Source organism: Grammomys surdaster, unplaced genomic scaffold (genome assembly GCF_004785775.1).
Source record: "Grammomys surdaster isolate TR1022 unplaced genomic scaffold, NIH_TR_1.0 126391, whole genome shotgun sequence".
Lineage (NCBI taxonomy): Eukaryota > Metazoa > Chordata > Mammalia > Rodentia > Muridae > Grammomys > Grammomys surdaster.
The window spans coordinates 12,475,006-12,490,035 of record NW_021621185.1 but is presented as its reverse complement, the minus strand read 5'-3'; the positions used below and the strand labels follow the sequence as shown (position 1 = coordinate 12,490,035).

The 15,030-nt window shown below is 36.9% G+C and overlaps 1 protein-coding gene across 4 annotated transcripts in view; it reads left to right on the top strand.

Moving 5' to 3' along the window:
* Nucleotides 1-12,377, top strand: part of Vcan (versican) — an 89,126-nt gene extending 76,749 nt beyond the window's left edge. For 3 of the 4 annotated variants that reach the window (XM_028760116.1, XM_028760115.1, XM_028760113.1), the window contains 3 exons: nt 5,518-5,662; nt 9,985-10,167; nt 10,313-12,377. In XM_028760116.1, coding sequence (XP_028615949.1) covers nt 5,518-5,662; nt 9,985-10,167; nt 10,313-10,440 — 456 coding nt within the window. In that variant the 3' untranslated portion in view covers nt 10,441-12,377. The remainder of the gene's footprint in view (nt 1-5,517; nt 5,663-9,984; nt 10,168-10,312) is intronic. The other variant, XM_028760114.1, reaches the window with a different exon arrangement.
* Nucleotides 12,378-15,030: the final 2,653 nt, after the last annotated feature.

Sequence of the window (15,030 nt, the reverse complement as noted above, 5' to 3'; positions counted from 1 at the left end):
ATGAAGGTGCATCTCAAAGCTCACATGCAGATGAAACTGCATAGATTATTGGCTATGACAATTCTGTTTAATTTGTTTTCATTCTATTAAATGGAACATTGTAAAATAAAAGGCACCCCAATGTCTCTTAAGAGACTGATTCATTAGAAAAATCAGTGCTCAGTGATTTTTACTGTGGTTATTTTACCAAGTTAAATAAAGTTAAGTGAAAAGATTGTAAAGGAGGGCTAGTCACTGCTAAAATTCTAATTTAAAACGTCTCAATTTACAATGACAAAACAATATTTAAATCGGGTATTTTATAAAGTTTTATTTTAGGTTTATATTGTATGAGGAGTAGTGTTTGTCTGCATGTATGTATGAGCATCACATACATGCCTAGTTTCTGGAGAGTTCAGATGAGGATGACAGAAGATGGTGTCTGATCTCCTAGTTCACCATGTGGGTGCTGGGAATCAAACCTGGGTTAACTGTAAAAGTAACAAGTACTCTTAAACACTGAGCCATCTCTCTCGCCCCATACTGGACATTTAAAATATTCTATGAATCCTTCACTTTGAGTCCTAAGAGTTTTGATATTGAAATTGAAACTCATCCCCTTTTAAGATAAAATATTAAACTACTTACTGTCACTTTTAAAATAAATACAATATTTTACTAGTGCTTTGAGAATTTTGTATAGTGTATTATTTATGCCCACTCCTCTTCTCAATTCACTTGAAATATTACTATACATTTCTTGGTAAATTCATACACGGAGATAGGATTTGTAGATAATATCCATGTTCCCCAACTCCTCCCAGACACTACCACCTTCTGCTTCTTTAGACTGTTCACACACACACACACACACACTCACATTCACACATACAACCTCACAAAACCAAACCCCTAAATAAAAATTAAAACAAAAACATACAAACAAACCATAGAAACAAACAAAACACTGAAAATTCAAAAACCAAACAACAACAAGACAAAACAAAACCCAAAACCTAAATATTATTTTGGAGTGGTGCACTGGGGAAAAGTGAACCAATTTATGCCAGTTTATGCTTAAGAACCTCTCTTATATCTGTTTGTGGTCCTCCTTGCTACCCAGATGTTCACACACTTCCTCAGAGTTTAATTGGTCTTTATTTGTGCCAATCACTGCAGCAGCAGCTAATGCCTGATAACTTTGTTCTCTTTCTTCTAATGAAATCAGTACTTAAAGCAGAACCCAAACCTACTCCCCCTCCCCCTGTTAGAGATTAGAGCAACGTTCTTGTTTATTTCTAAGTCTTATATATATCTAGAAAAAGTTTTTAATAGTCACTTGTAGAGAAACAGTTATTCATTTCTATATATGGAAAGGTGAATTAGGTAAATAGATTGTTTTGGTTGTATTGTTTATACCTGGGATGCTGATTAACTGCTGAGATTTGTCCTGGTCCAGCAGGGCATTAAACAGGGGTCCAGGGAGGTCACCTGAAAGGGGGGGAACACGCAAAGACGCAAAAAATGGCAATCTGTCTATAGTCTGATCAAATCACAATTTTTACTTTTTCACACAGGGGTTATATACACAAAAAGGCAGGATGTGGAGTAGGGGATGATGCAGGAGCTTATGTGTTCATGGGGAGTACAGATATCTTTCAGAACAGAGTGTCAGCTGGGTGAAGGTTCAGGGGACAGATCACTATGACTCTGCCTATGATTCACCTATTCTTATCTAAGTTGGTACTATCCACCAAGGTTACCTATCTACAAGGTCTATGATTATTCAGCCTGGCAATTTCCCACCAAAGCTGCTTGTTTACAATAGCTTCTAGTCATCTGTTTCAGTGTTTTTCCACAGAGACCCAAGACTTTGTGTTAGTAGGCGTGTATGTCAGGCCTATTGCAGATTTTAGGCCTATGGCTGATTTTAGGCCTTCAGTGTATAAGCAGGGCTGCCCCTGACAGAGATTTTGGTATCATTAACCATGATCATGTGTTACATATTTTAAAAGATAAAACATCACCTACTATGAATGAGTATTTGTGGTCTCTAGCCTTCATATATGATTAAGTACTGCAAGATTCTTCTTGTAGTACGTTATTGAAAATTGCTCAAAGCTGACTCTGCCTCCCATCCAACACCCCCTACCTGCCATGCTGACTGAGTCAGATAAGGGAACTCCAGACATGGGGAAGAAAACTAATTCTGCATCTATTCAGAGAGAAACCCATTCAGTTGCTTTGAAACCTGAGGTCCTTCCCTGAGGGTTAGGATGCTGGGATGTCATGTGGGCTGCAGAGAGCCAGCAGGACAGTTTTGACAAGAAAGACTATTTGAAACAAATGTAAGCATTTGTAATTTGGTATATATTTAGATGAATAACTTTAGTCTGCTCTGAATTTTTTTCCCAGAAATATTTGGGTTGGTTTGGAACAGCTTTCCTGTATGTGGAGACAAGTTTTGTGTAACAGAGCCATACTTATTAGCTGTTGGAGTTCAGCCAGGGTTTTTTCAACCATTTTATTATTTTGGCAGGTGATATATTTGAACTCAGTTGTGGGGGGGGGCAGTAACTGAATTTAATTTAATTGAAATGCTTGTCACTTGAGAACTTGTTTTGCAGGTACAGAGAGCTAGCTAGTTATTTAATTGAAACTCCCAGAGTAATTTTGTCATATGATATAAAGCATTAAGCAATTTCATACTGGGTCAAAGTATCTTTTAATAAAACAGAAGAAATATTTACATCTGAGTTGACATTCTTTTACATCAACCCTTTGAGTTTTATGTCATAGGTTTTGTTTTTGTTTTGTTTTTTGCCATCAGAAAAGAATGAAAGAACAAAATAATTTGAACATATCCTCTCAAGACAACCAGAGTTCAGAGTAGTGAGAAAGCAGAGTCTCGGAGACTGTAGACAGTAACTCTACAGATACGTGGCTGGCACCTATTCTTGATAAAGGTTTTGAATGAAATTTTTTAAACCCATGCTGGCTTCTTAGAATAACTACTGGTTTGCCATTCCAACCCTAGGAGTGTGTTGAGTCGGGTTACTTCAGAGTAGATGACCCAAGATTACAAGGCAAGGTTGAAGCTTACCTGAACTATGTGGTAAGAACTTACTTTAAAAGCAAAAACCAAACAGCCAAACATAGAACAAAATGAAACAAAGGAAAACAAGCAAACATCATCACCCTAGATGCTTGTTCTTAACTCCAAGTGAAGAAAAACATTTCACATGGGAGGTGTTGTGTTTTTCTCTGCTTGGTTAAATAATCCTTACTTTGTTGCTAGGGATAGAGAAAATGAGAGCTTATATTCTTATAACTGGATCTATTTCCTCAGGAGGGATATTTTCCTAATATTTAAAATTAATGAAAATATATTATTACATTTACGGTCAAGTTTTTATTTACTTATTTATTTTTACTCACTTGCCATAAAAGTTAAATAAGCAAAAAAAAAAAAAAAAAAAGAAAAAGAAAAAAAAGTTAAGGATGAAACAGCAACCATGAGTCAATTTAGCAACAATATGAACAAATTCAAATCACCCTAACTAAGGTAAAAGACACTACTGAGTTATGGCGAGGCGATAGTGATACACCCCTGTAGGCATTAGACATTTTTGTAGAAGCCACACAACAAACACCTGGTCCTGCACAATTAAGCCAGAGCTGCCAGACAACAAAAACACACATTTTGAAACATTGTTAGGTGCCAGATGCAATTCTCAGGAAAGACAATTACATCTTTTTTCAGTTTAAGCCCAAAGAAGCAGCTCCCTGGCATAGAAGTCTAATGAATTTCAGTGTGAGAATAGCTCCGGTGATATCCAGAGCAGTAGGAAGAGTCAGTTGAAAGCACAAAGCTGTTGAGGGACTTTGGGAACGTGAAATGGCATCTGTTGAGGTACCTTTAAACCAGCTTAGCTAGGTTGTGTGAATACTTTTGATAAATGTAGAAGTAATTTCATAATATTTACTTTCACTGATTGGATACCTAGCTGTTCATACTCTGTAGAATTTAGAAAATAAAAAAAAATAAGATGGAAAACTCAATGTCAGAGCACTTATAGAAACTTGATAAGGTTTTACTGGACTTTAGTTTGGCCTTCTATGGCCATCAAATGGTATCTGAAATGATATGTGAGTCTGGTATTATCCTGCATCTTAATGTATATTTTTATTTCTTTGAATAGTCTTCAATGATAAAATATTTAATGGTTATATAATATTCCTTCCTGGCCACACCAAAATTTATTCAAAGTATGGTCTTTCTACATGATGGTTTCATTAAACTTTCCTACAAAGAGTATTTACCATAAATGTTGTTCCTATCTTTGGTTAGTTTTTTGAGGATACATTACTAGGAACAGAATTATGGTTTCACACTTTTTGAGTTTCTTGATAGACATTGTCAAGCATTTTCAGAAAGTTTAATTCTACTGGTTGAATTATGGCTGCAATCTCCCTACAAAATAACCACTAGGGCAGGGACACATAAAGACACATTCGGTAGTGTGTTAACTATACAAAAAAGGACACTGACACTGCACATTTTAAAACAAATCTTACACAGTCTTATATTCTAATTTTTTTCTTTAAAAGGAGTGAGTTGTGTACGGGGGGTTAAATTCTTTATAGACAAGAAAAAACTGTGCTGGAAACAACTTATTCATTATCTTCTTCATCATCACAATCTTCTTCCTTTTCTTCATCTTCATCCTCATCATCATCTTCCTCCTCCTTCTTATTCTTGTTCTTTTCCCCCTTGACTACATCCTTTTCACTGCATCAGGTTTTCCTTTAGCTCTGTATACAGCAATATTCTTCTCTCGTACTTCTCCTTCAACTTGACATTCTTCTTCTCATACTCCCCCTTTTCAAATTCCCTCTTTCTCAAATTTCCTCTTTCCTTTAGCAGATATGGTCTTCCACCTCTGTGAGCACTTCTTGGAGAACTCTGAGAAGTTGACAGAAACATCCGGGTGCTTCTTGTGCTCCTCCTGGCAGGTTTACACAAAGAATACATATAAGGACATTTTGCCTCTTGGATTCTTAGGATCTCTTTTGCCCAGGTTTAGTTGATTTTCCTCCGCAAGGCACAGTCACCCAGTGCCTGTCCCACTCTTGCTTGCCCTGGAGCTGTCTCTATGGAGCTCAATATACTACAAGGCTCAACTTTATATTTCTGTAACACATTTTTTATTCAGTTTCAAACCAAAAATGCATTTGAAATTGAATTTAACTAACATACTTGTGTATTCCCAGTGACTGTCACTTAGTTACCCTGTAACTCTGAGCTTGCATTTCCTACCAAGTTCAGGAGGCTTCTCAGCACTGTTCTTACTATCGTTACACATGAATTAGTGTGTAATATATATATATATTTCCCATAAAGAGTTTGAAAGTATTTACCATGAAAACAAGTCCCATCCTGTGGTTGAATAGAAATTGTAGAGTCCATTTCAATCAGATAGCCACTGGGGCTCGAACTGTTGAATATTTATTAATCTTCTGTCTCCATTTGTACAGCAATATGAGAACTGGAGACCCAACCAACCTGACAGCTTCTTTTCTGCTGGAGAAGACTGCGTTGTGATCATTTGGCATGAGAACGGCCAGTGGAATGATGTCCCATGCAACTACCACCTCACCTACACCTGCAAGAAGGGAACAGGTAAGGGGTGCTACAGCAGGGCACTGAATCTGCATACCAATTGCCAGCAGAGTCCTGTAGACAAGGTTTCACCCTGGGAGATGCAAATGAGACCTGCTCTGTCCTTTCTTGTGGCCTAAAGCTGTTTTGCTGTCTCAGTAGAAAGAAAAGGTTTGTTTTCAGTACTATCCTCACTATATTTCATGTTCTTAAGATAAGAAGGTGGTATTTATACAGGTAAACTGCCCATAAGAAGTTTAAGCAATCGTTGGCCAAAGGCCTGTAGACTTTTTTTGTTTTGTTTTGTTTTGTTTTTTTCATCCTGGTAAAGAGAATTCTAAAGACATTGGCAGCAAAACTGTTGGAAGTGTCATGCAGTAGGCAGTATTGCTTTTGTAGGAAGATCTTGGCTCCTGTTCAAGTGCTTCAGTGGGCTGGGACTGCAGAGCTGAGAAACTGCTCTAGAGGGGGCTGCAGGCTCCTGTTCACTGCAGTCTTCAACGAGTATTGAGCAGACCCTGGTTTTACTAATTCCTTTATCTTTGCTGGGGATTTGAACATTTTTAAGCATTCTTTAAGAGGTTTTTTTCTAGTTGTAATCTATGGAACAAAACTGTCATCCCTGTGACTGCCTTCAACATTTGATAAGCAAAGACAGTTGTAAAAGTTTCAGGATAAAAATTGTTTGGTTAGTGTTAAGCAGAAAATAAAAAACCAACAAAAAACACCCCAAACACCAAGAAAGTTGAGTTTGAAGCTTATGTAGTGTTTGTCAATGACTAGTATGTAGCATGAGTACATGTGTAGCATATAATCATTTTTCTGAAGCAATGGATATTACACAAGAGAACTTTAATACTACTTGTGAAAACGATTTTAAACCATGGAAGCATGGATATCTGGTTCCTAGGGCAACAAAGATCCACTTCAAGAAAGAGTACAAACTACCAATGCAAATTGTAAAATACATTTAAATTGTCTTTGAATTAAAATATACTAGAATATACACATTTGTGTGTGTGTGTGTGTATGATAAAGATGCTAGGTAAGACTTATCACCTATAGCAAACTGTGTTGGGAGACAGAACATTAAGATGGACACAGCCCTAGTCTAGATGAAACTCTGCTGCTGTCTAGGATTACTCTGCTGATCTCTTATCCAGGGTAACACTTATCCTCAATGCATTATCTCCATAAGAAGCTTTCAGTCTGTGCATTTCCTCAGCGCTTCTGCATGGAACTGGTAAAAGTAGCAAATCGAGTATTTGCTGTTTTCCCTTTTCCAGAACAACAAGTCTTTACTAAACACTTTGTCTTTATCAAAATGTTGTGTTTGCCTTCTGTGACCTCTGAATGGTCCCAGCATGATGATTTTCATTGTGCTTTTCTTAAGCTTGTTTGTCCTATAGCACAGTTTCACCATAGCAACAACACTGACACTTGGAAGCAGGAGATAGATCTTTACTGTGATCGACTGTCCAATCTGTCAAGAATACTTAGCATCCTCCTGGCCCTCTGTATGATGAATACCAACGGTACTCTTGGCTCCATATTCCCTCCTCATTGTGCCAACCAGAAGACTCTATTAATGGCCATTGTCTCTTGGGGCAGGAAGAGTTTAGAGAGGAAGTAAAATTGTTGAGAACTTCAGTTTTGGAGCCAAGAAAATGTCACATAACATGTGTTAGATTTCCCAATTGGGATGGGTTTTGAAAGATGCTAACAGCACTTCATTAAAGAATGGATTCTTCTCTCATGGCTCTAGAAGAGTTTTATAGTGTCAGTGTTGACAGGCTTTTTAAATAGTCTCTTAGATACTTCATACACCAAGCCTACAGGCCTAAGTAGTTCTTCTAATTATTTACAGGTAAGAAAAGATGCTTAATATATAGAAAAACAGCATTTTAAAAAGGACACCTTCCTTCCTTCCTGCTGCCCATACATCTTTGGACCATCTTGTTAGTGTTTCCTAGTCAAAATTCCTGCCCGAGATAATGACTTGGTTTCTTTGCTTTTCCCTGTAACATTATTCCAGAAAGATAGAGTACTTGTCTCCAATTTTTTGGAGCTTACATAAGAATCATATTATATGTATAATCTATATCTTGCTTTTTTTGCTATTCTGCCTAGTTGTTTAAATTTATCAATATGAATTATGTAGCTGCACGTTCTCTGCTTTTACTGTTGTGTAAGTAGTTTGTTAGCTGCAACTACATTTTATTGATTACTTCCCTTACCAGTGACTATGTGGATTGTAGTCAGTGTTTTTACTGTTATAAATAATGTTTCTATGAATATTCATACACTTGCTCTTGGTAGACTTCCATGAGTTTCTGTAGGACATCCTTCCAGGAGGGAAGAAGCTGAATCATAAGATCTATAGATCATCATACTTACTAGCAAGTGCCAAATCACATCCCAGTGTAGCAACTCCCACTCCCACCAGCCAGGTGAGAGAGGCCCCTGACACTTCACTTCTCCAACATTTGATATTATTGGACTTGAGACATTTTGGGCCAGTCTGGTGGGTATGAAATATTATCCTTTTTTATTTAATTTCCACTTTCTTGAGTATTTGTTGACTATATTTTCATGTTTTTATTAGTTATTTGTAGATTGTCTTTAGCACAGTTTTTTAGTCATGACTTTTCTTTAATTTTGGTAATTGATTCCTTTCTCCTATTGTCATTTGTTCTTATGACATCCTCATCTCTAATTCCTTGACAGTTATATATTTTGTAAATATATTCTCTTAGTTTGTAGTTTTTCTTTACTCTCACATGTTTTTTGGTGATGATAATTCATATTTTTAATGTTACCTTGTTATTCCAGCTTTTTCTGTGCTTTGAATAAAAATCTTTATGAACCCTAAAATCATAAAGATATTTGGTATTGTTTGCTGATGTTTTATAACTTTGCCATTTGTGTTTGTATGTTTAAGCTACCTAGAACTGGCTTTCCATGTGTTCTGTGAGGTAGGGAAGCAAATATATTTTGTCATATGAATATGCAATTGTTAATGTTTTAAGATTGCCTCCTCTACTGCTCTGCCATGTTGTCAAGTAGCAAGCTTATATGTTTTGACTAATTCTAGCCACAATATTCGACTGAATTATTTTAGCCTTTTAAAAATAATGTTTATATATAAGCAGTTTTGAGGAAGTCATGTAATTATTTCCTAAAAATGATAAAAATCATTTCAGCGTGTGATTTGTCAGTACAATACAGAAGCACATACAATCAATTATCCAGTTGATGATTTTAATCTTCTCTCTCACTATAGCTTCCTTCTACCCGATGCTTGTCAGTATCAGCGTCCTATTATAACTTCTAATATTATGATAAATGCAGTGTGTAGGTGCAGGTTGGATAAAGCAGAAGTAAATTAAAATTAAACCTGAATCTGTCATTGAAAAAATAATGTATTTATAAACAGCTTTCTAATATTAGATTAAATAAAATTAATACAGATTAAACACATGTTATCATTAAAATTTTTTGATATGTTAAGATTTTGAAATGTAAATTCCATAGTTACCCCCAATTTCTGGTGTGCAAGAAGCCTAAAATAGCCAGTCCCTATAACGACATAGACCAGGGAGAGTAGTGTTTAGTTGTGAAAGTGCCATATGGGAAGTAGAGGAGGAATGATCAGGGAGTCATTGTCATCCTTCACTACAGAGTGAATTCAGAATCACCCTGGGCTACATAACTCTCTGTCTCAAACAACAGACAGTTAGACAGGCCTGAGGCAGGAACAGTGTCTAATCTTCCATGTTCTAGTATAGAATACGTAGGACCAGGTAACATTTTATTTATACTTAGAAGTGTATGCCTATATTTCAAATCAATGGTGTTAAAGATGATACTGTTTTTGCTTTGCTTTTTATGTTTTTTTTTTTTTCCTGGAAATGATAGTGATAGTTCACTATTAGAAATATGTCATTACTCCAACTCAAAATGGTTAATAAATGATAAGAGATAATAAGGAAAACAATGTTAATAGGCTACTTATTGATGTTAGACAGGTGCTTTTTCTTTCTGGAGGTATTTTTAAATGGTGACTTTGTAGATGGATAGGTAAGTGTATGCCATTTTATGATATTTCATTTTAATAAAAATATAACTCAAAATGACATGATCTGAGATAAAAAAATATACATCCAGAGCATCAATCTAAAAATTTTAAATTATTTTTATTTTTAAATTCTATATAAATGCCTTTTACAAAGATTGAGACTCTGAGGTGTTATAGTACAGAAATAGAGCAAGATTAATTCTGATGTTTACACTAATTAAAATGCTTAGATTTCTTGGAAATAACACAATTTGCTTTTTCTTAGTTGCTTGCGGCCAACCCCCTGTTGTAGAAAATGCCAAGACCTTTGGAAAGATGAAACCACGTTATGAAATCAACTCCTTGATTAGATATCACTGCAAAGATGGTTTCATTCAACGTCACCTTCCAACTATCCGGTGCCTAGGAAATGGCAGATGGGCTATGCCTAAAATAACCTGCATGAACCGTAAGTGGTCCTTTAGAAGGAATGGACAACCGTGCTTTAACAGATACTAGACACCTACATTTTACGGCTGTAGTATCAGTAGTTTAGGGTATGGAGCAAGTAATACTGTTGTGTTTTCTTTCTTTCTTTGTTTTCTTCCATGTAGCATCTGCATACCAAAGGACTTATTCTAAGAAATACTTAAAAAATTCCTCATCAGCAAAGGACAATTCTATAAATACATCAAAACATGAGCATCGCTGGAGCCGGAGGTGGCAGGAAACGAGGCGCTGATCCTTAAAATGGCGAACATGTGCTTCATTCATCATTTCAGCCAAAGCCCTGCCTTTCCGTGCCTTTCCTATCACCTCATGAAGAATTAGCAGTTGGTTTGGATTTTGGGACTGCCCTCTGGTCATTTGGGGTGGCTGTACTCTTAAAATATTTTCAATGAAACATGGAATTTTGAAAAAGCGAATAAAGTGAAAGAAAATAAGCGAAGAAGATAACCATTTTCAGCCTATCTAATTTCTTTAGTCCGCTCTCTGCCTCCAGTGCAGACTGTTTCCTGTACACCAGCCTACTGTACTATTTAAAAAGCGCAATATCAGCACCGATGGCCATGTAAATAAGATGATTTAATGTTGATTTTAATCCTGTATATAAAATAAAACATCACACTCAGTTCAGGCATATTTAATGATGATTATGGAGCTTTCGAGGTCTTTAATCATTGGTTTGGCTGCTTTGCTATAGTTTGCTTAGGCTGGAAATGGTTTTGTCTACCCTTTGACTGTCAGCAAGTTTGAGGACGGCTTTTCTGGACAACCAGCACACAGAATCTTGCAGGTCTCTGCACGCATGTCAGCCACGGGAGCCCCGCTGATGCCTGGCTGATGCCCAGCTGATGAACCTTTCGGAGCTCCAGGGTGTAACTCCACTTTGCCATGTTCCTTTGTCTTCACTTACACGAAGCGCCTGAATGGAGGACTTTTCTATGACCTGGAACATTTTTTTAGGGGTCAAATTGCTAATTATTAACTCAACCAGCTTTCCTTTACAATGGCTTTCTTAACACTAACGCTGGTAAGGTAACAGATCAAAGTATTTGGAATGGATATAGAACAACGGTTGTGGAGGGTGGGGGAGGGAGGGTTTCTTAAAACAACATTCGTGCAAAAAAAAAACCATTTTGTACATATAACCATTTTAATCCTTTATAAAAATTTTGAATGTTTATGTATGAATGCTGCAGCTGCGAAGCACACATAAATAAATGAAGTAAGCCATACGGATTTAATTTATTGGATGTTATTTTCCCCAAGACCTGAAATCAATGCAGTATGCTAGTAATTATTCAGTGTTAGCTTTTATATTTTCTTCATAGTTTGAAACCTTATAATATAGGTACTCCCTTCCTGTTTCAATAATGTGACAGATAGAATGCTCCAAGTGTTTATTACAGAGAATGGGAACGTGTTTAGCTATCCATAGTGGTGTTTTCCCATTCCAAGTAAGCGTGTAGGTGTAGAATAGTGTGGCCATTGCTTACCGTTAGGTGGAGTGTATGTGTTGAAGTTTTCACTTCACGAATTTACCCCTTGTGTTTGAATAGTGGTTGCTGAAGATGACACCGGAACCATTATCTAGATATTTTAAGGCTCAAAGTTAAAACTGCTCATGGAAGGAAGGCATCTAAGGCTCATCCATTCCCTTTATTGATAACAACCTACAGAAAAATTACAAGTAAACTGTGAACAGGAACCAGCTTTGAAATGACACAGTGAAAGCAAGCATTGAAGCATCGTGTGGCATCCCATAAGTATGGGCAGACTTTATGTTTTATACCTCAGGTCAAAGAAGAGTGGAGGAAGAGCAGACTGGGGTTGGTCCTATGTTGATTGTTTCTCACACAACCTCCTTGGGCTTAGAGGGAATGACTGTGCTCACAAGCATACATAGTGTCTTAGGCAAGGTCCTGGGTCTGGGCAGTGAGTATAGTCCATCCTAATGTGTTCTAAAGCACAGAAAACTCACTGTGTTGACTTACTAGGGCTTTTTTCTTTTCCATTACAATGCACATAAAATACTTCCCTGTATTTATATTATAACATGTATAGTGTAAAATGTGAATGACTTTTTTTGTGAATGAAAATCTAAAATCTTTGTAACTTTTTATATCTGCTTTTGTTTCACCAAAGAAACCTAAAAATTCTTCTTTTACTACATTGTGACTTGTCTGTTTATTTCCACCTTTAAGCCCTAATGCACAGCACATATTTTATGTTCTGGTTTCATCACAGGGAACAAGCTCTTTGCCTGGATGAATTAATTTTATGGTTAGTGAAGCAATGACTCCATTCACCTATAGCAATCGAGCTAGTCAGTCCAGCAGTGTGCTTACCTCTTTGCAAGAGTCAACAATGTGCAAGAGCTGTGCGAAGACAGTGACAGCTTATGTTGGAGACTGCTTTCCTGTGAACTAGCCAAGTGTGAATAGGAGCGTCTCACAAGAGGCATAATGGTGATTACCATTATATATGGAAGGAGAGCTGGGTATTGAGAGATGAAGTTCTTTGTCCACAATAATATAGTATGTAGAGAGAACAGATAATCTACAGACCCTGTGTGATATAGTCAGAAGAAACTTAAAAGGTCATGTTTCTGGTTGATATCTATCTAGAAGCTTAATTTAAGAGCTAAATGATGATATCTAATTATCAGATGATGTCAGACCAGTAAATTATCATGCATTCAGCTATCCATAGTGATTCCTACAGTTCTTGCTCACTGAATCCTTGCTAAGCATTTACCGTATTCCAGGCATGGTCATAGTTTCTGAAGATTCAATAAAACATATGTGCCCAAATAAAAGTTTTTATACTGAATACAGCCCTTGGGCCCATTTTACTAAAAATACCTTTCTGATAATCTGAATAATGATAATATGGATTTCTAGGAAATATAGAGCAAAAATGAGTTAAATTAGTTTAAGGTCTCTCTCCTGAAATATAAAACCTAACATAAAATTGGACTTGCATAGTAGAGAAGAGATTCTCAAACCAGGCATGACAGCAATCTCAGAGCTCAGGAATCCTAGACAGGAGAGTTGCCAGGAGTTGGAGGCCAGCCTTTGTTGCAGAGTGAGACCCTGTCTGAAAATAATATAAATAAAACAAACAAAAGGAAGAGAAACAAAGACTATTTTTCATTCAGAGTTTGATGCCTTAGTATAAGGTCTGTTATTTCTTTCACTCAAGTTTAAGTGGAAATCATTCTTTTGTACATTTATATCAGCTTATTTGTTGGTTGAACTAGGCACTAATCTCTGAATCAGTGATACTGTGCAAGTGTGAGATTTGCACTACTCTGAGGCAACATTAGGATTACAGAATTCCACAGGGAGGTGCAGCTCTCGGGTAGCAGAAATGGAAAAGAAGTGTCAGAAGCTGTAGAAGGAAGGCTGTATCCTTGTAATGTGACTCTTGCTCTGAACTGAATTTACATGGAGCACAAAAAAGTAAGAGATGGACCAGCAGTAGCTAGGAAATTGTAGAATAAATTGTGTGTAGAATAAATTTAGGAAGTTAGTTTTCACTTGAATTTCATTTCATTTGTGTTTCTGTGGGGCATGTGTGTGCCATAGAAGTCAGAAGATGACTTGTGGGAGTTGGTTCTTTCCTAACATGTGGGACCTGGTGATAAAACTCTGGTCACCAAGCTTGGTGGCAGGCATGCTCACCTTCTAAACCATCTTACTTGCTCGGATTTTAAGATGTTTTGAAACAAACACATCAAAAGAAGATGGATCACAAAAGATTCAGAGTTGATTTAGTTCGTGTTCTGTGCAGAAGCATTTCCCAGGAGAAAAGTCTATGAAAGAAAAACGTTCCAGAGAAAGGCAAACAGTGTTATCAAGTAGTAGAAGACCTGGTAAAGTCTATTTTTAGTGTGTTTCTTTTTATTTCTCTCTAACATTAGAAGGGCAGAGAAATTGTTTTTGAAGCAATGGACTCACAGTGTGATGTTAGCAATGAAATTTAGGGACCACTCTTACCTCTCTGCTGCAAGGCATATTTGCTAAACAAACCAGGATAATTTGCTCAAGTTATTCTTTTCTAAAACAAGCTCAAACAGAAAGTTTATAGAGAACTGTTTAAGATTGTGTGACCTTCTCCCATTAGTGCTCATCCCAGTGTGTTTGCATACCAGACCGACAAGAAGAACAAATGCCAGAACAGCACAGGAAAGGGTCTGTTGAGTGTTTACAGAACAAGCAAAGTCTGGGTTTTAATTGGAATTTAATTCAGAGCTTGTGTGAGTCCATCAATGATCCTTGGTGATGATCAAAAGTACACTGCTGTGAGAAGTTACCATTAAACTATTTTTGACAGTGCACATTCTAAAATAAGGTTTACAGGGTAGGCATTCACAGATCTCAAGTCTCAAATGTTTTATCACAATAAAAAAATGTAAAGTGATGCTGTTTTGTCGTATTTTAAGTATTACAATTCTGAAATGAATATTTTATATCATTCCGAATATAAAGTGTGTGTGTGTGTGTATGTTTGTGTGGCCATGTGCATATGTGGTTGTGAAGGTCAGAGGTTGACATCAAGTATCTTCTTCAATTGCTCTCCACCATATTTGAGGCAGAAAGATCACTGAACATACAGCTTATCAGTTTGGGCAATCGTTTGGCCAAAGGGCTCGAGGGAGCCACGAATCTTTGCCTATGTCACCATGCCCAGCAGTGTGGTTAAAGGTGTGTGGCACCATGCCTGGCTTTTATGTGGGAGCTGGGAACTGAATGTCAGTTTTCATGTTTGCTCAGCAGGCCCTTTGCATACACAACCTCTCCAAGACCCAGCTTGACTCTTAAAC